This window comes from Charadrius vociferus, unplaced genomic scaffold (genome assembly GCF_000708025.1).
Source record: "Charadrius vociferus isolate BGI_N301 unplaced genomic scaffold, ASM70802v2 scaffold134, whole genome shotgun sequence".
Classification (NCBI taxonomy): domain Eukaryota; kingdom Metazoa; phylum Chordata; class Aves; order Charadriiformes; family Charadriidae; genus Charadrius; species Charadrius vociferus.
Window position 1 is genome coordinate 3,287,731 of NW_009648333.1, and position 24,883 is coordinate 3,312,613.

General features: G+C 41.7%; 1 protein-coding gene across 2 annotated transcripts in view; it reads left to right on the forward strand.

Moving 5' to 3' along the window:
• Window positions 1–24,883, forward strand: part of GABRB1 (gamma-aminobutyric acid (GABA) A receptor, beta 1) — a 68,362-nt gene that overhangs the window by 41,647 nt on the left and 1,832 nt on the right. Inside the window, exons 3-5 of one of the 2 annotated variants that reach the window (XM_009884967.1) lie at window positions 16,494–16,631; window positions 16,739–16,891; window positions 18,327–18,577. In XM_009884967.1, coding sequence (XP_009883269.1) covers window positions 16,494–16,631; window positions 16,739–16,891; window positions 18,327–18,577 — 542 coding nt within the window. The remainder of the gene's footprint in view (window positions 1–16,493; window positions 16,632–16,738; window positions 16,892–18,326; window positions 18,578–24,883) is intronic. The other variant, XM_009884968.1, reaches the window with a different exon arrangement.

A 24,883-nucleotide genomic window follows, 5' to 3' on the forward strand; every position in this document is an offset into this window, starting at 1 on the left:
GCATATACTGGGACAGAGGAGACTTAATACTTGGCTGGAGGTTACCCAGGCTGCTTGGCACACTCACGTGAGCTCTGATGGATGTCAGTTTGGCAATTTAAGATGTTAAGTCCCCCAGCTGTTAGTTCTGCTGTACCAGGTAGCCTCTGGCAAGGGCTACAACTGCTATGGCAGTTCACAACCCGGTGCCTTGGCATAAACCCATGGTCCCTGGCAGCAGCTGCGGCAAGCTCTGGACCGGCGTGGGTGAGATGCAGACACACATCTCAGCTGATAAAGGCGCAGACAGAAGGAGAAGGCAAACAAGCAGGGACAGTAGCATCAAACTGCTGGAGCTACATCAGCCAGGGCTTGTCTGTCAGAGACTTCTGGCTGCACACAGCTGCCCCACTGCAGCATCCCTCACTGCAAATACCAGTCCTGACCTCACTGCACCACCTAGATGGTAAGACGGGATACTGTTGTTGCTCTAATACTCTTCGTCCCTTTGAAGTCACCAGTATCACTATCACATCATGAACTTGTGGCCTAAGCTTGCACCTGGCTTTCACTCAGCAGAAAAGAAAACGATGTGCCGACAGCACCACTCTGACAATAATTTTTTTCCCCATTTGGGGTTTCTCTTCCAGCATTCCCCAAACTTAAGTGAAATGTGTTTCACTGTCACAGGAGAAGGAGGGCCAGGCTGCACTCCAATTTGGCAAAGTTATTTACTTATTGGCAAGCTACTATGTGTTTTAAAACAGGTCTGAACAGATTATCAGAACTGTCCCTTTGGTCTCAAAAATCTGTGTCTCTATGACAACTGTGATGCTGCAGCATGATTCAGGGATCGACACTGCAACGCTGAACCGTGCGTTAGCTTTGTCAGCAGCACTCTTAGAAACCAATTCACTTGTGTGGGAGAGCTGAACAAGCCCACAGAAACCTGAACAGAGCAAGTTAGGAAAAGAGGAAGATTTATTTAGTTGGCTACAGGAGAGAAAATGGCAATTCTGCCTTGACTCCATTGTTTTTATGGCTGTCCCTGCTTCACACACAAATAGACCTAACACTAAATATATGTAATGCTTTGATGAAAGCGCAACCAACTTAAAGTGATATTGCAGTGAATCAATAAAATACTCCACCTGAACCTCTACATAGTTTGTTGCCAGGAAAAACAACTGTGTTCATACCTAAACATTCATTATCACCCCTGTTGGCACAGAGTGGTCTGACAGAACGAGATTTGAACAGATTTATCACAGCTCCCTGCTTGAGACAAGATTACATTGATCCAGGGTATGATTGCATTTGAACTACCAAGGCTGTAAGAACCTACACCTCAAACAAAAAGGGCTATTTTTATTAGAGATGAAAAACCTGTCTTAAATCCAAGCTTTCCCAGCCAGCTTCTCCTTTGCCTGTCTGCAGGCACCAGATATCCAGTAATTTATTCATGCCTGGCAATAAAAATTCACTAATGAATATGACGGTGCTGGTACCTGAGGCAGCAGGAGTTTTGAGCTGGATCCACTCATGTCTTTTCCCTAAAGTATCCAAAACCACTAAAAGGGCATCTGGTCTCATCCCGCTTCTTCTCACCAAGCATATCAAATTGCTTCCACAGAAGGCTTAATTTCTTCCCTCCCAAAGGAGCTCATTGCTCTGAGTATTCTAAAAACCAGTTGCAAGGCTCCTTCCCTGTTAAAAAAGAAGGCTGGAAGGACACTCAACTCTATGCCTTTTTTAAGAGATTCCATCTTTCTGATGTTTCTAGTGAGGGCAGCTCCCACCGTCACAGTTGCTTAAGTTCTGCCACATCTGTAAATGAAGAGTTTCTCTCAGTCACCCACCTGTCAGACTCCCCCTGCTCCCCCATGAGACATGTCAACCATAAACCCATGTCCCAGCATGTGCCACTTCCCACAGGCCCTGCAAACCCTGGCGGGAAAAAAAAAATATCTTTTTTTCCACTTTGACTTGTCCCTGGTTATTACAGTGTAGCCCTGGGGCTAAGAGTTCTCTTCTGCTTCTGGGTAATTCCTTTAACTGCTCTAAAATACATATTCAGCCTTAAATTTCTTTCAAACTTGGTGGACTATGAAGAGGGAGAGCGGGATATCTGTTCCAAAACTCAGATCACACAAAGACTAGGATCTTTCTGAGGTTAACTATCTGAATGCAAACAGCAAAAGAGTTCCTGCCTGCCCATCTTGACTTAATCTGCCAGCCATAAGTGATATGAGGTTCTTAGCATTTCATCCAATGCACAGCATTCACAACTCACCAGTGTGCAGGTGGGTCTCCATCCATGCCTTCTTCTGTACTCCCATTGCTGCCTGCTCTATGACATGCACAAAATGCCTTCTTTCACAAGGACTCTGCCATGGACCAAAGGTCATATTCAAGCAACAAGCTCCCACAAAAAGAATCCTTCTTTGCTCCTAGCAAAAGAATAGTTAACACCAGAAAAACAGAAAAGCACACTTTATCCCAGCACACTCATGAAACAAGCAAGACAGTACCGTAAGAGATATCCCAGCGAGAGCAGGAACGGACATCAGCACACACAGGCTGCTGGTGTGATCCCATATGCTGCCCGTTGGGACAGCATAGTGACTGCTCTCTGGGCAACACATTTTGCAATTTGAGACACACTTTAATCGTTTCTAATACACCCTAGCTCACTGCCTATACCTTCTGCAGAATACACACACTGAGCTGGTATCAGTGCAACTTCACCCTCAGAAGGATCACCCATGGAGACTCTGCACGCGCACAGCAATCAGTAGACCCACATTAAGTTCTGACAGCTGAAATGCCATCCTTCTGAGCTGCAGAGAACACGCTGGCGGCAAAACAGGAGTGGTTTTAAAATGATGGCGTGAGCATCCACAGCAGCAGATTTGAACATCACAGGGACAGAAAGACTAGCACAGAGCTGTGGAGCTGAGCAAGTTGTTTTTCAGATACTCCGAGAGGCAGATGCACAAATAGCTTGTTGATATTGAAACTGAGAAATTAGCCAAATAGGACTGTATGTTTCATTTTTTTTTCACATTAAAATTTAAAATGTATTTTTGGCTCAGTTTAAGTCATTCCTTACCATTCATCTTTTAAGTCAGTCACTAAGCTAAAATAATTCATTCTTCACACTACACTAGTGTTAAGCCACAGTGACTTCTCTGTTTCCACACTTTGGAAAGATTTCTTTCCCCAGAGGACTATAAACCAGTTACTTTACTTTCACAATGCATTTTTTACACTGCACACAAATTTAGAAGTTACTCAGATGCTGATAGTAGAGTCTATATGACTTTCCCTTTTTATTTTCAAAAAGAAGGATAGCTTGTCTCTATATGGATGCATAGATTTTAATAGCAAATACTTGACACTCGGTCATTTCAGTGCATGAGCACATGAAATTAGCTGGGTCACCGATCTGCTATACCTTAAGCACTCTTCTGTTGCACAGAGAGGAACGTAGAGTTATTCCCACCGACTGCTCTTCTCATTTTATTGCTGTCTGAGCAGCCTCAGATGTACCAATACAGGGCCCAGGTTGTCCCTGGTGACTGCAGAGGACAGAAAAGCCGGGGACGAGTCGCTTCCCAGCACAGCCTCACCAGGTCTCAGCCTTCAGCCTCTGTCAGCCTCCAGCCAGGGGAACGGCAAAGGAAAAAACGGAGCTTGCTTTTCAAAAACAAGGGTCCATTTAGAGGAGGTTTCTCAGGAAACAGCTATGTTCTTAAATAAGTCTGTATTTCTGCAGCCAGAGCAGCAGGAAAAATAATCTCTGCACCTGGTCATATCACATTTTTGGAAGAACTGGCATGTTGTGCTTTGAGATAATGCAATTGTCCTAGGGTGTTACAGCCATAAGTACAGTTTATGTATTTAATTGTCTTCTGCCAAGGTGTGTATTGCCATATAAAACAAACAAAACCCAGAACAAACTGGAAGATTCTGGTACTCATGGATACATTTCAATTTGTGAGAATGAAGCCTTGCCCCAAATGCGTCCGAGTTTATGGGTATTTTAAATCTTGTGAAATTTTCTGTTCAGTGCATATGAACTCTGTGTCTTGATCTATACCTACAGCTCCTTGGCACCACAATAATACAAATAAAAAAAACCCCAACGTCTCAAGTCTCTCTGCTGAAAGAGTGCTTACCTGACCTGGCACAACACTAGCATGAAGTAGTTTTATTAAGTGGCAGTATACTTACACACGAGTCCTCCAGCCCTCAGGAATCTACTCTGCAGAACTGAGAATAGAATAGCATCCTTCAGATAAAATTCTTAATGCTTCCTCTATTGGCTTTCTGCTAGCACTTCTAACAGCTTTATTTATTTATTCATCATCCTCATGAACTTAAAGCAACAAATATTAAGTGTAGGAGTAGCCTGTACAAGGAAATGACCGTTATGAGCAAACCACAGTGTGGGGGAAAATTCAAGAGCATTTTTTTCAGTTGTGTTTGAAGAGTTCATTCACACAGATATGATTTTTTCACTGGATTTAACTTTTCCGGTGATTGGCAGCCCTCAATCACAGAATCACAGAATCTCCTAGATTGGAAAAGACCTGTAAGATCATCTAGTCAAATCATTAACCTAACACTGACAAGCCCACCGCTAAACCATGTCCCTAAGCACTATATCTACAGGACCTTTAAATACCTCCAGGGATGGGGACTCCACCACTGCCCTGGGTAACACGTTCCAATGCCTGATGACCCTTTCAGTAAAGAAATTCTTCCTAATATCCAATCTAAACTTCCTTTGGCATAACTTGAAGCCATTTCCTCTTGTTCTATCACCTGTTACTTGACAGAACGGGTCGACTCCCACTTCTGCAACCTCCTTTCAGGTAGTTGTAGAGAGTGATAAGGTGTCCCCTGAGCGTCCTTTTCTTCAGACTAAACAACCCCAGTTCCCTCAGCCGCTCCTCATAAGACTTGTGTTCTAGACTCTTCACCAGTTTCATTGCCCTTCTCTGGACATGCTCTTGTGATGAGGAGCCCAATTCATCAGGCTTCCATGGAAATTGCAGCACCAGGTTTCCCACACTGCCAGCCCAGAACCAGACGTGCAGAGGTGTGCAGGTTTGCCTCCCTCAAGCCTTTCAAATACATCTTACCATTGGAGTGCAAGCCTGGTTTGTACAAGGGACAACAGTCCCTCAGCATGCTGATGGACACTGAGTTAGACAAAGATTCGTTTGACACGAGGCACTGGACGCCAGGATCACGGCTGCATAGCCATAGTGCTGATGGCCAGGGAAAATGGAAAGGTTGCACAGTAACTGATCCGAGCTAATGAGGCAGCACCTAAAGGTTGCTAGATCGCTATCCAGTATATCTGTTCCTGCCGGTGAGGTGTAATTTTGACTAATACCCTCAATGACTTACATTTAAGTCAGAATATACGGCTAATCTGCTCAGCGATTTATCTCCATTCTCATTCATTTATATTCCGTAAGTGCCTATGTGCACTATATTACCCACAGAGACTTCTTCGTGAGAAAACACACAGTTATTTAACATATTAACCTTTCTAATCCAAACCACAGAGAGCATGGCCACCTTATTTGAATTCAGGTTTTGGGTTAAAGCAACAGAACCTTAACTCAAATATTTCACACACTTAAAGGAGTTTGTATCAACAGGATTAGGCACACAGAAAATTACTCAGAATCCTTTGATTTTAAGATCTTGGAGCTTCTCTCTCTATGGAGCACCTGCCCTTCCATTAACACCTCGTATTAGTCCACTAATGAGTGTGTACCGCATGCCTGCCTCCACACAAAGCTGCAGACACTACACGGACTTTGTACATCAATGACCTAAAAAGCCTGTTCCTTGACTTTAGTCTGCTTTTAGCCACAGAAATCCCCTGCTCATTCTTTAGTGCTTAAAGAAAAACAGCAACCATAGCAGTATCACGGACACCTTGGCGTCCAAGAAGCCAGTCATCTCCTCACTGCAGGTCTCTACTCCACTCCTGAACAAAGTCTGATCATTACCCAAGGCAACATGTAAATTTTTAATTCTGATTATCGGCCGGGGCTGTACAGTCATACCAGACTAGTAAGGCCTAATATTTCTCTATATATCCCTGTCTTTGGGTTACCATTGATTTGCCGGGGTGAAATTAATAATGCAGCACGTTGGTAAAGTGTGATATATTCCTTCTATACTTCCCCTTTATGCACTTCACATCCCCCTACAAAACGGAGACAGATTGATTTTGTATGGCATTAAAGTCTATGGATGAAAAGTGGCGTATATTTTCTTAGTAGTAACAAAACTTTGCTGTTTTCTACCGTAGTTTTGCTATTTTGTTCTTAAGCATTGCTAGCACAAAATCAGTCTCAGCAAGACATGCAGCCCAAAAAACGCCGGTAGCTTGCACTGCCTACCCCAGCTGTGAACTGCAGTATGTGTCAAGGTGTTTAAAATGATGGTGGCTTATCTCAGTGTCTTAGTGGAAGCAAATTTCCTCAGAGAAGCCAATGCCATGCCAGCTTCATAAGCAATGGGAGTCATTTCTGTACAACCAAGACCAGAATTCGATCTGAAGCTCCTTTTTTTTTTCCCATTACAGCTATAAATCTGTTACCAAGTCCAGATCTGGATGTACTTTTCCCTAAGTTTTTGTTCTTTGTAGGACTTTCTTGCTCCTATTTCTTGGCAGTACAGAACTAATATTTACCTATGGTTACAGAAGTAAAGTGGATCGGTGACAAAGTTTTAAAACAAAAGTCAAGTCTAAATTTCCTTTCATGGTCTTGTTAACAACGTCAAAAAGAACAACATGGTATTTTTCAGGCAAGGCTTTTTCCCCAGTGAAGTGTATCAATTCAGTAATGTGTAACAGTTTTGGCAAAATATGCATGCAGAAAATGTGTAATACGTGCACAATACACGTGCATTGTAAAATATATTTTCTAAAAAGAGTCAATGTTTCATTTTCAAGGGCCAAAATAGTTGGTATTTTTATTTGAGGTTAATTTTGTTTAGAAAAGTACTTTTTTTCACTCTTTTAATTTTGTCTGAACAAAAATCTCCGTGTAGCTCAGTATAATTTTAAATCTTTCTACAATTGTTCATGAATTGAAAATTCATCTACTTGCACTGTCAGAAAAGTGACGGAGACCATCATGAAAACCTCATTCTCATCGTTTTTCTAAAAAGCCCAAGTGCATTGGCCTTGTACTTACCCCAGCATTTACCTCTTTGAAAATTTTAAGCACTTGAATTAAGTAATTAAAATTTTAAAAAGGTTTTCGCTATCTCAGACCGGGGAACACAATATTGCTTAGGAATATAAGGTGTACTTGCGTAAGCCACGCTGGCAGAAGTGAGGAACACAACACGTCCTCATTCATCTGCAGTCCGTGCCCCGTTGAAAGCAGAGGCCCCACTGCCTTAACCAAGAGCAGGTTTTGGCCTGACACGATGGAGCACAGACCAGACGGACCCGGATTTCTAAATGTCTTTTTTCACCGAGTACAACAGCTGTATCTAAAATTGAGGGAGCCTGCCTGGCAACAAAATGGGAGCACTTAGAAGTAGATCTTAATTAGCCAAATGAAATAAGTGCTCAAGGGCAAGATGTGTTTACAATACGAGCAAACAAAACTATGTACCATGCAATATTGACTGAACTAAATTAAATGAATGCCAAGCAGCTGGACTTCTGTTGCTAATGTTTACATAATGTACTTATAAATAGTGCTGTTCTCTTTTTAACTTTGTAAAGCAACTCAAGTCAGAAAGAACTTGCAGGATTGCAGCTCGACTGGGATATTGTCTAGTATGTCTATTGTACAGCACTTCTAGATGGGAAAGGAGGAGGAGGGAACCAAAGGATGAAAAGGGTGATTTGCAAACTCTACATAAAATGTGCTCCTGACAGCATTGCAAGCAGGTTACCTTAGTCTGGTTCATGAAGGCGTGGAAGTCCTTTGAGTCAGGAAAAGAGTTGAGGGACTGCACCACTGGGCATCCAGGAGACGTGAGGTCTCTCTCCCCCAGTCGGGCACTCCCAGCCTGCATGGCCAGAATCAGAGCAGAAACAATTTGTGGTCTGCATTTTGGTGCTCTCAAAGATGGATTTTTTTTCCCCTCCTCATCAAACCAGGAGGGAATGAAGGGTAGAAGATAAAAAGCAAGAGGGGGGAAAAAAACCAAGCAAACTTCATCAGAAGAGGTCCGGAGCTGTAGTTCAACTTCCTGCAGACTGAGATACACCTGGTATCCAGTAGAAGTGTCCATTCAAAAGGAGAAGAAAGGGACAAGGAGAAAGCTAAAAACAGATTCAGGAAAAAGATGTCTCAGAATGTAAGCAAGAGAAGATGACTGGGATTTCTGACAAGAAACAACCCCTCTCTTCCCAGATCCGAACTCTCAAGGGCAGTCTGGTACCAGCAGCAAATGAACCTGGATGCAAGGCGAGGAAACTATGGGGGTTAATCTCCTCATGCATAGCTTCTGCCCTGATTGCTGTTGACTAGCCTTTAGACAAGAACATGGTGGTATGACTTCAGAACTTTGCTGGTTTTCACACCACAGGAGAAGATTCAGGCAAAGAAACGAGAAACGTGGAAGCAGTTGAACAAACAGATCCTCAGCAGTTGCAACTACTAAAGCACCATTTTAAAACTTCATGCTTCAGAGCCACTCAAAACTAGTTTATAAACTGAGAAACTAGCTAAAGGTCTGTAGAAACTGATGTACAATGGCTGTACTTCTCAGGGCTGATCTGTTAATAGCAGTTGTCCATCTGTACGTTGCATGTACAATTATGCAAGTATCTAGTCCACACAAGAAGACAGCAGTCAGGAGGACATGCTGCACACTTACTTTGCTAGAAAAAGTTTAAAAAGAAATATCACTGCTGCTATTTTTGAGACAACAGGTCATCAAAATGTCTGAAGTCCAAAGTTAAATCACTGGTACTGCTTGCTAAACATTTGTGTGTAAGAGACCACTGAGTTTTAGTGACAGTTTGGCCACTGAGTTACTATGGGCAGGTTGCTTATTACTACACAAAACGTGTGGGCATAAACAGGTTTTTCTAATCACAATTTCATTTGTGTTAATTACACAAAGATGCGTAAAGTCAGAGGCACTCAACATCAGGCCAAAAATCATCACTCCAGTGATGAAGTAAAAATATGAGTTGTAAAGCTGAAAGACATGAGACGGGCAAATCAGGCTGCAGTGGAACATGCCAGACCCTTAACTGATGTACTATCTCAGACAGAGCATCTGTCTCACCCATCATCCTGTCTCTGAGGGTGGCCAGCACCACACGTCTATGAAGCTAGAACAGAGCATAGGCTATACATGCTGATATTTCCCCCATAAACTCCTCCAGTAAGTGTTCTGCCCTTTTCTACCTGAAGTCAGAAATGGCATAATTTGTGCTTAATAACCTGGATACATTTTTATTCTGTGAATATATGATAGCTTCTGAACAAGGGCAAACTTCTGACACCCACTTCACCTTGTGCAATGGGTTCTGCAGTTTATCTGCACATTGTATTTCCCTTTATTTCTTCCAATCTAGCCACTAGACATACAACGTGTTGCTTTCTTGGTCGGGAAGCGTGAGGGATTGTGAATAATCACGTCCTGTTCAAACTCACCACGCTAACTTAGGATCTTACAGACTTCTGTCATAACTTACCCTCAGCCACCTTACCTGCAGGCTGAAGAATCATGACTCAGTCAGTCCTTCCTGCAATGGAAGCAAGTCTGTCCATCATCTCCATGGCCCTTCTTTGTAGCCAACTTAGCACAGCTATTTTGGGGAAAGAAAGAAAACTGCATATAATAGTCAAGAAATAGCACAACACGAATTGGAAAGCATATGAAAATGCCAACAAAGAATTTTACGTTTGCTTTCCTTTCCTAATAATTCCTTGGTTTGTTTTTTTTATAGCTAATGAGAACTGAACTGTTACTAGTGAACACAAAGATGAATACAAATACCAGTATGCCTTGTAAGAGGTACTCTTGCACATGAAAGCAATGCTAGATAAAACATAATTATGTGTATTTCTGATTGTACAATGCATTATATTTGTTTTAAGCTCAGTAGGTCCTTTGACATCACTGGCATAATCCAGTAGAAGGAGACAAATAAAGCAGTAAGGCATTTTCAGTACAAGACTGACTACTTATCCAGAAACCTTCAGTGTTTCCATCTATTGAGACTACAGTGATACTGAGAAGTCCTGCTGTGTTACCCATTAAAGAGTTATTAAGCAAAACCAAACAATTCCTCTTCCAAAGGATTTTCAACCTTGTATCAAGTTTCACTGGCAAATGAGATTTATAAAGTTAGAGGGGTAAAAAATGATAACAAATAATAATGAACCAATATTAAAGGTGTTTGCACAGTAAGGCAAGGTTATAATTCACTCTCTGAACTAGATTAGGATGTTTCGAGAGTGACTTTATGCTGTAATAACATTTCTTTTCTGCTTCTAATGGCTAGGAAGTGATGTCTCCAACCAGGATGGAACAGTTTGCCCTGTATGTTAAATTTATTTTTATTTGAGAAGCCTTCTTAAGTAACTGACAATTTGTAGTACTCCAGCACTCTAACCAAGTTTTCATTTGGGTCAATATTGCTTAGGCTAAATTCTGAATCGCATCCCCTGTTACAATCTGCCATCTGCCTATAGAAAGTATTTCTCAGTGGAAGTAAAGTCACTTACAGATACAAACACCCACTCAAACACAGGTGGCAGGGAGCCTTTTCAAGCAATTCTATTGCCTTAACTAGTTACCTAGTGATATTGCTTTCCAAAACACATCTTCAGATCTGCGGTGCCCCGTTCTCATGTTGGGTTTAAGTTGAAACAGTACAATAAATTTACCAGTGTTCCAACCATCTTGGTGATGTGTGGAAGAAATGTTTTATCTTCCTGTTTTAATACAGTCATAGGAATGACAACCACATGAAACAAGAAAAATGATATTGTGAGAATACATTGAGCAACAAAGACTAAGTTGTTAAGAAAGGGATGATCCAGTAGTAATGGAAGAGCATTGGGTTCCAGCCTCATGTCCTTAAACAAGACCAAATGATTTGGGGCACATGGACTGGAAATATTCTTTTGAAATGTGCAATTTAGACTCAAACCCCCAAGGCAGAGACCCTGTCGCTGGGTGTTTCAGAGCTGCCTACCCTGGAGAATCAGAAGGAAAATGGTGCTCTGTTTGGATGTCTCTGTGGAATTGGTAATAACAGTAGAACCATGAATTTATTTGTTGAGGTAGTGTAATACAGATCTTTGTTTATCCCAGAGGTATTTGAGATGGTAAGTGCTGTGGTGGGAAAAAAAAACAGCCTGGTGACATTAACATCTAGTACACTGCTAACCTCAGCTATATCACAATGTCAGCAACATTTCTAAAATACTTTTTTTTCTGTGAACAGCAAGATTTATACATGACCTATTTCTTACCATGCTTGAATCTAGTTACTTTTTAGATCTGTGGTATTTCTGCCTAAGTGTTCTCACTTAAACTCTCAGCTGCTGGTCTAGAAGTTAAAAAAAAAAAAAAAAAAAAAGTGTTGGCTCATCAAGGACTGTATTATCATTTCTAGACATTATTTTCTAGGAAGCAGAAGTTTAACATCTTGAGGGGCAATTAAACAGATTTTAATGGGTTTGAAGCTGGGAAGGAATCTAGTAAGCAAAGGCTTAAATAGCTCAAATAATTTTCATGGGAGCTTTATTAATAACAATAATAATAATAAAAAAATCTTAGCAACCACTTATTATTTAGGTCAACAGAAGCACACACAGAAATCCTAGGGAATTTGTTTGATTAAGTGGGCTGGACTGCTAGGGATGCCAGCCCAGGAACCGGGATGCGTTTGCTGCAGAAACACGGAGCAAAGATGCATCAATCCCAGGGCACCCCCCGTGCCAAAGTCCTGACATGCAGCACATCACCATCCCTCCCGAAACCCGGCGCTCCCCTAACGCGTTCTAATCGCTGTTCCGGCCAAAAGCGGCGACAGGGACCGGCCGGTTGCCCCGGGCCGGGCTGGCCGCGGGGGAACACGGGGGGACAGAGCCACGTCGGAGCTCTGCCACGCAGAGAAGCCGGTTCTGGTTTTTAGGGAAAGGGCATAAATGGAATGAGATCGACTCGCGTTATTAAATCAGCTAAATGTCGTTTATTTCGTGGTCTTTTATATTTAGGGAAATAATTCTGGGGTTTTGCAGCGTCGTGGTTTAACCCCAGCCAGCAGCTAGGACCCCCCAGCCGCTCGCTCACTCCCCCCAGCTGGGATGGGGAGAGAATCAGAAAAGCAAAAGCGAGAAAAAAATGGTGGGTTAAGATAAAGACAGTTTAATAAGTAAAGCAAAAGCCACGCACACAAGCAAAGCAGAACAAGGAATTCATTCCCTGCTTCCCATGGGCAGGCAGGTGCTCAGCCATCTCCAGGACAGCAGAGCTCCATCATGTGTAATGGTTACTGGGGAAGACAAATGCTGTAACTCCAAACATCCCCCTTTCCTTCTTCCCCCAGATTTATATACTGAGCATGATGTCATATGGTATGGAATAGCCCTTTGGTCAGTTGGGGTCAGCTGTCCTGGATGTGTCCCCTCCCATCTTTGGTGACCTTCTGGCCTGCTCGCTGGTGGAGCCATGTGAGGAGCAGAAAAGGCCTTGAGAGCTTTGCAACAACCAAAAACATCAGTGCACTTCCAACACTATTCTCATCCCAAACCCAAAACACAGCACTACACCAGCTGCTAAAAAGAAAGTCATCTCCATCCCAGCTGAAACCACGACATGCAGTTAAAGTTACAATCACTCTTGACAGCTATTATGAACACAATTGAAATATTTCAGGTTGCCAATATTTGACTTCTATGAAATTTGTGTCCAGACGTCACCGTTCAGTTGTAAGTACTGCCCTCTCTGTCACAGAAGAGGAGGCATCCCTTTAAAGTGGTGACATGGATACGTATGCAGAAGGAAAAGGAACACATGGAAAAAAGCTGCTAAGGGAATACCTGGGCAGTACAGATAAGTTCAGTGAACGAATCAGTGTGTTACAGCTGGCCACTGCACAGACTAAACCCACTTTTTCTGCCATTGAAATAGCTTTTCTTCCATTGAAAATGTTAAAGGCATATGCTGCCAGAACTGAGGCTTTATTATTGCCTGCTAGCCAGAAGCTAGTGATGCTCCACACTGAATGTGTCTTAATTTACATCATTACGACTCCTCACTTGAAGGCACTATCCACTTCAAAAAGGAGAAGGAGTGATCTGTCCTCTGCTGATTCTGTTCAGAGCTGAGATCAGTTCCAGTCTTTAAACTGCAGCCAGCTGTGTTCCTCTCGAGTTTGCTAGTTTGGAAAGCAAAAAGCAATGCCAACGCCTGTGGAACATGAAGGTCTCCAAGTCCTGCACTTGTGAGTCATTGTCAGCCATGAAAGCAATGCCTCTCCCATAACGTGTGAAGCGCGTAATGAACGCATCGCACAATAAAAACCTTATCACGTCAGGGAATGGACTGCCTGGGTAGAGTTTACACCATGTTAGTGTAGAGTTATTACAATGACTGTCAAGGAAATCATGGTTGTACTGAGGTTCTCTCTATACAAAACCACAGGAAGATGTTCCTGCTCAATTACTCTTCTAAAAAGAGAGCTAACAAATGTTAACTCCTGATTGAAAAACGTCACAATCCTTTTCTCATCATTTTCCCCAACTTTAACCAGAGTAAATTCCAGGAACAAATCAGCATATTAGAAATAGCAGCACCTCACATTAGATCCATTTTTTGTAGTATTTGGAAATCTTTTTTAAGTTTGTAAAGGCTAAAAGACATGGCCTGCCAGCAGTGATGGCTTGTCATCAGCTGAAATCTTCCAAGCAAGGTTCTTGCTTTTGGTCAATTGACTTTATAACTTTGTGGTTCTGCTTTTTATTTAGCAGCCAAAGTCCTAGAAACCTTCCCAAGACCAGTGACAAGCACATTTGCCTACGTTACAAAACTCCCGTAATCTGTTTTTGCAAAGGTCTAGCCTCACCACACGCTGTCCCAGTAACACGGTGCAATCCTTCTGTAGGAAGGTACGCCTGTTCTCTTTTTTCAAATCTGCACCATGATATCCCAGGTGTTTGTTTGGGACCATTGTGGTTTTAACAATGAAATCTATGATAATTCACCGTTGGGGAGGGGAATTTTGTCTGCAGTAAGGTGCCCACACTGTCCCTTCTTTTGCCGCAAAGGCAGAGGCACTGCAGAGGGGTTGGCAGAGGCTGCCCAAGGAGACAGCAAATAAAGTCAGGACTTGCTGAGCACTGGAGACGGCTCCTCTCTCTGCCCTGGGTCCCAGCACGCACCAGCCGAGGAAGCAGCACAATTGAAGCAGAACTGGAGGGAGGGGTGTGAAAAGGGCCCCAGGTGACGATGGCACAGAACAGAAGAATCAGGTTCACCATCTTCTTCCAAACCCTGAAGCAGACTCGGGGATTCTCACATCTAAACCTTCACCTGTGACTCAGAAGCTAGTACAGGGGAAACTTTTGGGTAGTGTTGCACCTTTCTTCTTTCTAATTCTGACCCCTAAAGACAAAGAAATAGCTATGACTTCTACCTCATGTAGAGGATATCGGTGTGGTGGCGAGTCTACACATAATCAATACCCTTTCAGTATGAGACAAGAATTTACCATTTCTTCTATTTTGCTGCATGGGTTTTTTTTTAAAAAAAAGGAAAACATTCAAAAGATTTTTTTCTATAATACAGATTTGCAAGTAAACAAAGTTAACACTTCCCCGACAATCTTATTCTTGGCCTTCTAAACAGACTTAGCAGTCTTCATTCCCTCCTTCAATCATCCTGTATGACACCCTACATGTGGATTATGTTGGCCCCGTGATTTTGTGCGATGCCTTTAAAGCAGCTACTGAAGCCCCACTACCAAGCAGCTACCTTGACCTTTTGCAGTGAAAAACCTTTGGCTTCTACCTGGAAGGAATGGAAACCAGCCACGCAGAGGACCCTGTGTGACAGCCCTGGGATAGTTCATTTCCAAAAAAAAATTAGCATAATGAATGGGAAGCACAGTTTTGAGCAAACAGCAGCAATCCATATTACACAGGCTCGTACGGTTTCGGGAGTGATTTGGATGGTTAGCAAACCATGGCACTGAGCAGTTCGCAACTAAGATATGTGAAGACTTCACCTTGTTCAGCCCATCACTGTGTGTTTGCATCAAAAGACAGATGTTCAGTAACTGCAGACTCGCCAAGCAGTCCCTTGAGCCCGGCAGCAAGTTGTGAGAGCTTCTCTGATCATCATCAGGGGAACTATGGACGCATTCTGCGTGTGGTCAGCCTTCCGCAGATGAGGCTATAACCTTTTCATAGGAAAAGACATCTCAAGACTAATTTCCCTAGCTAGAAATTGCATTACAAAAGGATAAGTTCCTGACTCTGTAGAGGCTTCGGATGCTACAGTTGGTTCAGCCGGCAAAACTACTGTCAAGTTTTCTAAAGCCTTGAGTTCAAACACATGTTGTTATTTCATCTGTGTTATATGATTTAAACCTGAATAAATCTAACACCTGAAGGAAAAAGATCTAAAAATAGATGAGATCTTGTTCTCTCCTTTAGTAGATGTCTGGAGAGAGCAGTAAAATGCAATAAATTGGAACCAGTTTAAATATTAGTTCAAAAATGTCATCAATTGTGAGATTTTTTTTTTGAAACTCAGTCACTTTTGGGTTTAATCAAAATGGTTTTGAAAATAGTAACAACAACGTTAACGTTCTCAGTTGTAGAATGGCAAATTAATTTTTAATTAAATGATAAATAACCAACATTGCTGTTAAAAGGAAACAGAAGAAACGTGCTAGTTTCGAAGTTGATAGGAAATAGTTCTGTGATAACAGAAGATCAAAGATGGCATGATCTAATTAAAATATAAAATGCTGCGTGAATATCAAAGGGAAACCTACAGCTCTGACAGACATTGTCAGGTAATAGCACAGACACCTGAATTCTTCTAGAATCATCTTTTCCTCCATTGGCTCTGAACTCTGTATTTTGTCACAGCCTGCATAGGAAATCAAATGCAAAGCTGGGCACTGAACCTGGTTTTACTGCCAGAGCTCCTCCTCGAAAGTTTAAAAGTTTGGCTAATGTTATATCAGTCTGTTGGCAAACTGAGCAACTCAAGCCTGAATGAAAAGCAGTAGTACTAGAGCTAGATAAAAATTGATCTTCAATCTTTAATTCTGTCCTTGTTTTCTGCCTTCTCCCTTTCCACATACAGAGGCTTCCCCTGGGTACAGAGGAGGCTACGTGGCTTCTGTAGAACAGAAATGTCAAACAGAAGGCTGAATTCCTGATTAACAGCAGCTTCTTCCACTTTAACTGCAACTATTTAAGTCAAGTAATACAACAAAAAGAAAAATCAATAATCAAATTGTGCCTCTGTTTCAGACGGATACACTACTGATGATATTGAATTTTACTGGAACGGAGGAGAGTCAGCAGTAACGGGAGTTAATAACATCGAGCTCCCACAATTTTCTATCGTTGATTACAAGATGGTATCAAAGAGAGTGGAATTTACAACAGGTAAGCACTGGCTAATGAAAAAAAACCTCCCCCTTTATCCCCAACCCAGAAATATCAGGGTCTAACTTCTGTTAGGCATTAGTCATTTTATGACTTCTTTCTTTCAGGAGCATATCCTCGATTATCACTTAGCTTCCGGCTTAAAAGAAATATTGGATACTTCATTTTGCAAACCTACATGCCTTCCACACTGATTACAATTCTGTCGTGGGTATCTTTTTGGATCAATTATGACGCCTCTGCAGCCAGAGTTGCTCTAGGTAATTTCTTTTCAAACTCACTGAACTACATATGTACTTGTTGCCTTTGAATACAGTAGCACCAAATTGCAGCAGCATTAATTGTGATCTTACACACACGGCGTAGGGTCTTCATTGTCACGAAGGCAGGCAGGTGTCACCTTGCCTGTATCCGAAGTTCTTGCTCTGCAGTTAGGTTGGGATCCTGACTGACTTCCAGTTGCTGTAAAGGTCGTTGGGTCAGGCCAAAAGTGTCTTGCTTCCACACTGAAGCGTAAAAGTCTAATTTGGGTATCTAAGGGTATCTACACTGTGCCGCATCAACATTTCTTGATGTTAAAACATGTCCTCTCAGGCCAGATCACAGAATCACAGAATCACAGAATTGTTAGGGTTGGAAGGGACCTCTGGAGATCATCTAGTCCAACCCCCCTGCCAGAGCAGGGTCACCTACAGCACGTTGCAAGATGTGTGGCTGGAATGAATACACAAGATCCTACTGACATCAAGTGGAGATAAACCAGCTTACAGCGAATGAGCCTCTTTTACCTGCATAGTTGGTTATTTCCTGTACCATCTTCCTTCCTACAACTTCCCGTAAGAACCAAGATCTTCTGCCACCACCTGCACTTTAAGGCAGATATGCTTTTCAAATAGTAATGCCAGAAAGCCATTTTGTCCCACCTCTCTCGTGTCCCACCTCTCTATAAATTCAACTCATTACACCTGTGCCTAGAGCTATTAACTAGATGCATTAAGGATCTGTGATTAAAGCAGACTAAAAAATAATTTCATCCAGCTAAAACAAAGCACACACAACAACAACAACAACAAAAAAAAGAATCATGCAGTGATGGATAACACAATGAGATGGAAATGCTTTACTTGCAAGCACCCCTTTAACAGGAAAAGATGTTTTGGTACAAGCAGATATGTCACTTTCTCTTCATGAAAGACCATCAGTTTGTCATAAAACTTCCCATTCTCCTTTCAATCTTCTGTTTTCAGTCAAAAGCTAGATACTTATTCCAGTTCCCCAGAGCAATGCAAGCCACCCTATGGGATCACGCAGGGCTACAGCTGTAGATAGAGAAGCATTTCCTCACATAGAAAGAACAGTGATTAACTCTTTGCTATCCAGGTCAGCTAGCACCCTAGTAGAGTTATTATAAAAATTAAGGCAAGGTGTATCAAAATAGCCTGGGCTTTTGAAGGCTATTTTGTTCACCTTCTGTTGCATGGAAAGCCAAGGAAGGTGCTATCAGCAGGCCTGCAAGGATGTCTTCCTTTCCAGTCCTGCAAAATGCATCCCCTTGGCTGTTAAGAATCTGATCGCATAATTAAAAGCCATCTGCACGAGAAGTGCATGGTAGCTGGGCAACGCTGCCATTACACCTTTCACACTCAAACCTCCTTCCCTGTCTTGTTAGTTAATGCCTTTTTCTTCCTTTCGCAGGAATCACAACTGTGCTGACCATGACCACCATCAGCACCCACCTCAGGGAGACCTTGCCGAAGATCCCCTACGTCAAAGCAATAGATATTTACCTGATGGGATGCTTTGTGTTTGTGTTCCTGGCCTTGCTGGAATACGCCTTTGTAAACTACATATTCTTTGGGAAAGGACCCCAACGTCAAAAAAGGGCGGCAGGCAGAGCAGGACATGCTACGAGCGAGAAGAGCAGACTGGAAACAAATAGAGTCCAGGTAAAATGTTCAAGCTAACTTTTCAAGCGTTATTTCTGCTGTGACAATGTTGATGTATATGGTGATAGAGATATATGCAGTTTGAATACATATGCAAAAGCATTTAAGATTGTTGAGAGAAAAATCGTATTTTAAGGAGATTTCAACAACATATGTTTTTTTTCATCTTCAACTGAAAACAGTAAGAAACTACAGAAAATGCAAATGAATACGCAGAACAAGCATTTCTTTGCAGCACAGAAGAAACACAAGGGGTACAAGGAAGTTAAATACTTACAATTTCAACTGTATAATTCTTTGCTATAGAAGGTGGCATAGAAGAAATATCTATTATGTAGTTCCTCTTTACACACAGAAGCTTCACCAAAAATGGCAAGCAAAGGCTGATGCCTCAGTGAGTCTTGAATGAAGCCCACAGCACTGAGCTTCCAGGAACACAAGGAGGATGCCGCGAGGTTATAACAGCTTTCACAGATGTCAGAATTTTTCCCTCAGGCTAAATTCAAGCAGACCACAGGTACCCCTTCTTAAAAAACATTCCGGACAAACTCCAGGAAATAATATTATGGACTTTTTTTTAACAGGGAAAAGTTTAATTTAGCAGTATGTCACGGAGCACTTACAAACTTCTATAAACCTATTCCATTTTTTCCCAGTTTTTCAGAAATAAACACTTCCCTCAAGTGTGTTTAGCCCAGTCTAACTCAGAAGAAAATACATACCCTAACGAGCAAAAAATTTTCTTCTGTTCTCTGCTTTTCTTATAATATATTACATCCAAACATAAATGAGGTCTTACCCAGGCTGTCTTATAAACTTCTATACTGTTGTGCCCCGAGGTGATAATATTTGGACAAAACCATACTTGAGCCCTCTGTTCAGCTTGAAGAATGAGACTGACGCATAAAAGTCCTAACAGGTAAGAATTCAGCTTGATGGATGGCTGCAATTTCACATACGTGTCAGGAAGTGCATTTCAGAAACTGTGATATTTTATTACTTCTAGAGTTGTGTGTCCTGTGTCCCAGCAGCCACACCATTCCAGCTAAGCATCATTAACAGAGTCATCACATCCTCAGTTTCAATGAATGCATGAGCCCATTAAGAGTCCTTACCCACATTCACCTCCTGTCCCACTGTGTAGGAGATGTTCTGTTACAGTGGGTTCACAAATTCAGTTCAGGCTAGCAGCAGTCTCCAGGATCCCACAAAGTATTGTCCTCCACAGAGCAGAGGAGATAAGCCACCCTGTTATGAATTGTGGTGCGCAGACACTGTCTACCCATTATGGAAGGTGAAGAAGGGAAAAAATCCAACAAAACCCACAAACTCTGACCAGCCACCTCAACAGCTCCTGAGATAACCCAGCCTAGGTGAGAAGCTCAGCAAGGGTTCATGACGAAGAGGGACACAACACTTCTTCAGAGGTCAGCCTTGGCTACACGGGCCTCCGTGCACTGAACCGAATAAAGGATGAGAAAGCATAAAGGATAAGAGTGCAGGTAAGCTCTTTTTCCAACATGTTTGGGGAGTTCGTTTAACTAACAAAAAGCCCTAACTCGTGATTAAAAGCTTTTGTCTAAATGTTATGCCAGCAAAGATTACACTGAGACCAGTACTCAGAATGGGATGGAAAGTATTTACAACCACACTTAAACTTTTCAGGGCCCCACGTGCATACACCAGCATTTTTCTGACAGAAAACAGAAGGCATACACATTCTGCACCAGGATTTGTAAGTGTTCACACTTGTCGTGCCTACAATTCCACTCTGAGACTGCGAATGCTTTGAGCGAACAGACTGCTGTCTGCCTGTACCATGCAGGTTTGTCATTTTAGATACAGATACACATAGACAGACATGCGTGAGTGGATATCAATGAATCTTGTTATCCCACCAGAGATATACCAATCTGGGACCTTGTGAGCATTCATTTTACTCAGCATGGAAATGCTGATGTCCAACAGCCATGTTTCTGTCTTCGGCAGGAAGAATGCACATGACCGGAGCAGTGGGACACAGGAGGGTTATGTGGTCTCTAGTGAAGACAGCTTCCCAGCCTGTCTCCATCACATTTTGAAATTTTTCACTGGTATTATGACATCTGTACCAGAGGAGGGGAAAGTTTTTTTGGAGCACAAAAGAAGTACAGCTGTAAGTATATACAGCTATAGGATATTTTTTTCCCTTTTACTATTGACCCATACCACTTATCCATACAGGGACCTATAATCGATAGAAGATATGTAACAGTGCTTCCTCTCTTTGTGCCAGGTGAAGATATTGCTCATTCCCTTCTGAAGTACAACTTTCACGACTAAAAGAGTTCAAATTCCTTCACCAGATAACAAAAGCATTAGACATATGAGCAACACTCAGCAAACTGACCGCGATATTAACACAGTATAGAGAAGACCAGATGGAACATGGAACCATACTGCTGTTTCATATGTGGCTGTTCTTTGCTCTACAAACTGAAAAAAGTGGAAATAAAGCCTCTCCAGTTTCACGATTTATGCTATTTTAATTTTTAATATGCAAAAGACTATTAATTTGTAGTAAACAATCTTTCTGTTTCTCTAAATAAAACATAAAGACTGTTTGTATCTCCTTGTCTGTTTGTCAAAGCTGGACGTTACTGAGGAAACCATCATAATTATGGATAAATAGGACAAAGTGCCCAGCAAGAAAATATTTAGATAGTCCATGCATGCAACTGCCTCTGTTTCCCCAGATAACTATAATGTGAATAATCATTACATAGAAGATGTCTCTTAAGCATGAGAAAGAGATGGGATGCAATCATAATGTGAGTGAGAAAGGGGCTGAGCCATCAAGGGGTTCATAAACGGCAACACGAGGCAAGTGATAGATGGCCTCTTGCTCCCCAGTTTTGCAAAGCATCACACCTTCCTTTCAAACCTTCTGTGCACCACAAAACACCTGGGATGGAAAGCCAGAGACCAGCTACAGGCTCCTAGGAAAGCATACTTTTTTCCAGTACAGTGGCTACTGGAAGGAGAAATGGGAGGGGAGCGCATAACCACACAACCAGCTCAACCTTCAAGTAAATCCACACCTGAATAAGCATATCCTCGTGAAGCATAACTTGTTTCTTTACTGATCAGACTGTGATAACACTACTGCATTTGTTCCGACAAGACAGCTTGTATGAGTAACATGGCCCTGAATCTTTCATCTTAAGAGAAGGAAAAGATGTTTTTGTATTGAGACAAAACAAAAGTTCTTACCTTTTATCTCCCAACAGTTAACGTAAAAAAAAGTAGGTAGGTAAAAAGCCACTCCAGCCACCGCTAAGTATTTGAGACTCATCTTCTGTCAAGGAATGACAACATGCTCTTCCCCTAAAGCTGACTGACTGCTTTTTATGTGGTCAACACAGGACTGTTGGTTTGGGGTTTTTTATTACTTTAACTATTTTACAGTTAGAATATATTTGATGCTCCTAAGCAGGAAACTCATTTTCTAAGTAAGCATACAAGCCAGATTATTATCTCTTTTTATGAAGTTTCCTGAGCACACACCAAAGCTTTTCCATCGCTGATGAAAATTCATATATATGTACCTGTGCTGATTTAGGCTTTAGGTAGTGCCAGTGAAAATGAAGACTTAAAAATCTATAAACTCATTATAGATACGTGTACAATATAGATACAAATGTCATTAGAAGAAGCACCACCAGGTGCATCTGAAGAATATTTAAACTTTGATAATTATACCAGAAGACTAACACAACATCAGCTTTAGATGCTTTGACATCCTCCTTACATATTCTTCATGATACTTTCAAAAGACAAAAAAAATATGAATTCTTCAGCTTTCTACAACTTTAGGCAAAATTTATGCGTTGTACAAATGAGGCAAAGTGTACATGTTCATGCAAAGACACATTTAGGTGCAGAATATCTGTAAAGCAAGAAAACCTGTTTTCAATTGAGCAAGCGTCAGTTTATGCAATAAAATTTAGGGCATTCCAGTTAAAGAACAATAAGGTGGTATTTGAAAGAATAAATGAGTTACATCCAAGCAAGGAAGAACTCCTCTGGATTTGATATGGTTCTTCTTTCCTACCTAAGGAGGGGACTGAGATACTCTACTCCTAAGCAGACAGCTAGTGGGCCAGAAAACTGAGTGGGCAGAGGCTTGTCTCTTCCATCCCCGTTTTATGTCTTGCCATCCAATACAAATGTGTCAAAGACTGTGTACAACTGCAGTGATGATGCAGTACAACGGTTGTGGGGAAACAGCCTCATCACTGAGACACGGGGTGGCATGAGTTAAAGCCTGCTGGCTGCTTCTGATGCACAGGCTTCCTCCGGCACAGGACCAACAGCAAGCCCCGGGTAACCTCGTACTAAGTAAGGGAGAAAAGATTTTAAGACAGAAAATTTACAGCTTTTACTGTGTGCATAACATTAACATAAACAAAACTAATAACAAGTCTCTTGGGGATCCCTTAACAATTTGTCCATTTTCCAGATTCCGACGGGAATTTGTAGAATTCCGGTGCTTCAGTAACAAAACCTCAGCTGCACAAGCTTTAAGAATATTTTGAAGTGAACTTCAATAAATCCTGAAAGGGTTTTTACTGATGTGGTGTTCTGGTTTGAGCAACACAGGACTAATTTTTCTTCCAATACTTGGGAAGTCTGCACTTTTACAAGACTCTAGTGCCTGAATTTGTGAAAATATTTACTTTATAGCCAGCTATAGTGTGTGGGTTTCAAGGTGTCAGTGGTTTTGAGCTACCCAGGTACAGGGCTGAGGAGGAGTGAGATCTGAGCACTTGACACAAACCATCCAACAGGATTATTTCATACCATGAACGTCACATTCAACATAAATTAGAAAGTTGGCTGAGGAGTTTTCTCCTCTTCTATGATGGCTGTGATCCTGAGAACTTCTTGCCCCAGTGCTGGACCCCTGAGCCCTTCCCTTCCTCCCTAAGCCATTGTGCTCGCAATGTCCAGCATCTGCTGTCCATGGCTGGGATTGCACAGTTTCCTATTGATATAGTTGGCTGAGTATAATATTTGTATATTTTGTATTGGTATCGGGATCAATATTGGTTCTTCAGTGTTATTAATATTAATCATCTAGTCTTATTCTGTTAAATCTGTTTATATCTCAACCCCTGGGTTTCCTTGTTTTTTCCCGATTCCCTTTCTGGGGTGGGACGGGATCATCAGGTGAGAGAATAATTGTCTAAACGACAATAAATTGTTGTGGGTTTCTCAAACCATAACATGTGGGAAGTTAACTCTTAGTCCAGCTTCATGTTGCACAAGCGGTGAATTTGACCCAGGTATTTCAGAAGAGCTCTTATACTCCTCCGAGCTAATTTATTCAAGATTAGTGTAAGGTCCTTTGCTCTGAATTGCAAAGACTGCAATTCAAAGATGGAATTGCTTCATGATGTATACAAATCATCCCGCCTAAAATGATTTAAATAAAACAAAACTCATTTTAAGACATAACAGGTTCATTCATAACACTTAAAGCAGGAATTCATATGCTGCTTGGCTTATAATAAACTGTCAGGGCATATTAGTTTAAGAAATATCCCTATGAATCACTTCAGATCGTAGGCAGTTATGAGTTGTCTTCACAAAAGAGAAGCCATAATAACTGCTTAATGATGCTTGTGCTACTGTTACTATTATTATAACACTAAAGTCAATTAGCTTAAACCTTAGATTATGTAATCAAAGACAGCTCAACAAGCTCTTTCATAAAACTGGGAAGAAAATGTTGACCTTTTAAAACTTCTGAGAATTCAAAAAAAAATCTTGTTATACACAGAGACAACTCTGAGATCGCTGCTTTTTCCACAGAAAATGTTTTAACTTAGGAGTAATGAATAGTCCCATAGTTATGGCAGTCTTCTGGAGAGTAGGACTCTCTGCTTACATTTGAAGACTTGACCGAGAAAAGTATAAACTGGGTGGGCCATCTCAGGTAAAGATTGCAAACACCATGCTGGTTTGTGACCACCCGGCCTCTTTAACACCAAATACGTGAGCTTTTCCCACCAAAACAGTGATGGGAACTGCGGTGTTCCCACTGAATACTCATTTCAGCATGTACAGAATCAGTTACTAAACCTGATTAGAGCATTTTCTATCTATCTGTGTTGACTCCATTTAGAAGACTTTTTTCCCCACAGCTCTCCTGGGTGGCTTTTGTACAAACAGCCCCTTCACTTCTTTGTTTTTGGTTAGTAAGTGCTTAGTCTGGCACAGGGTGCGTACACCAGCCGTCATCACACAACATTTTCTCCTTCT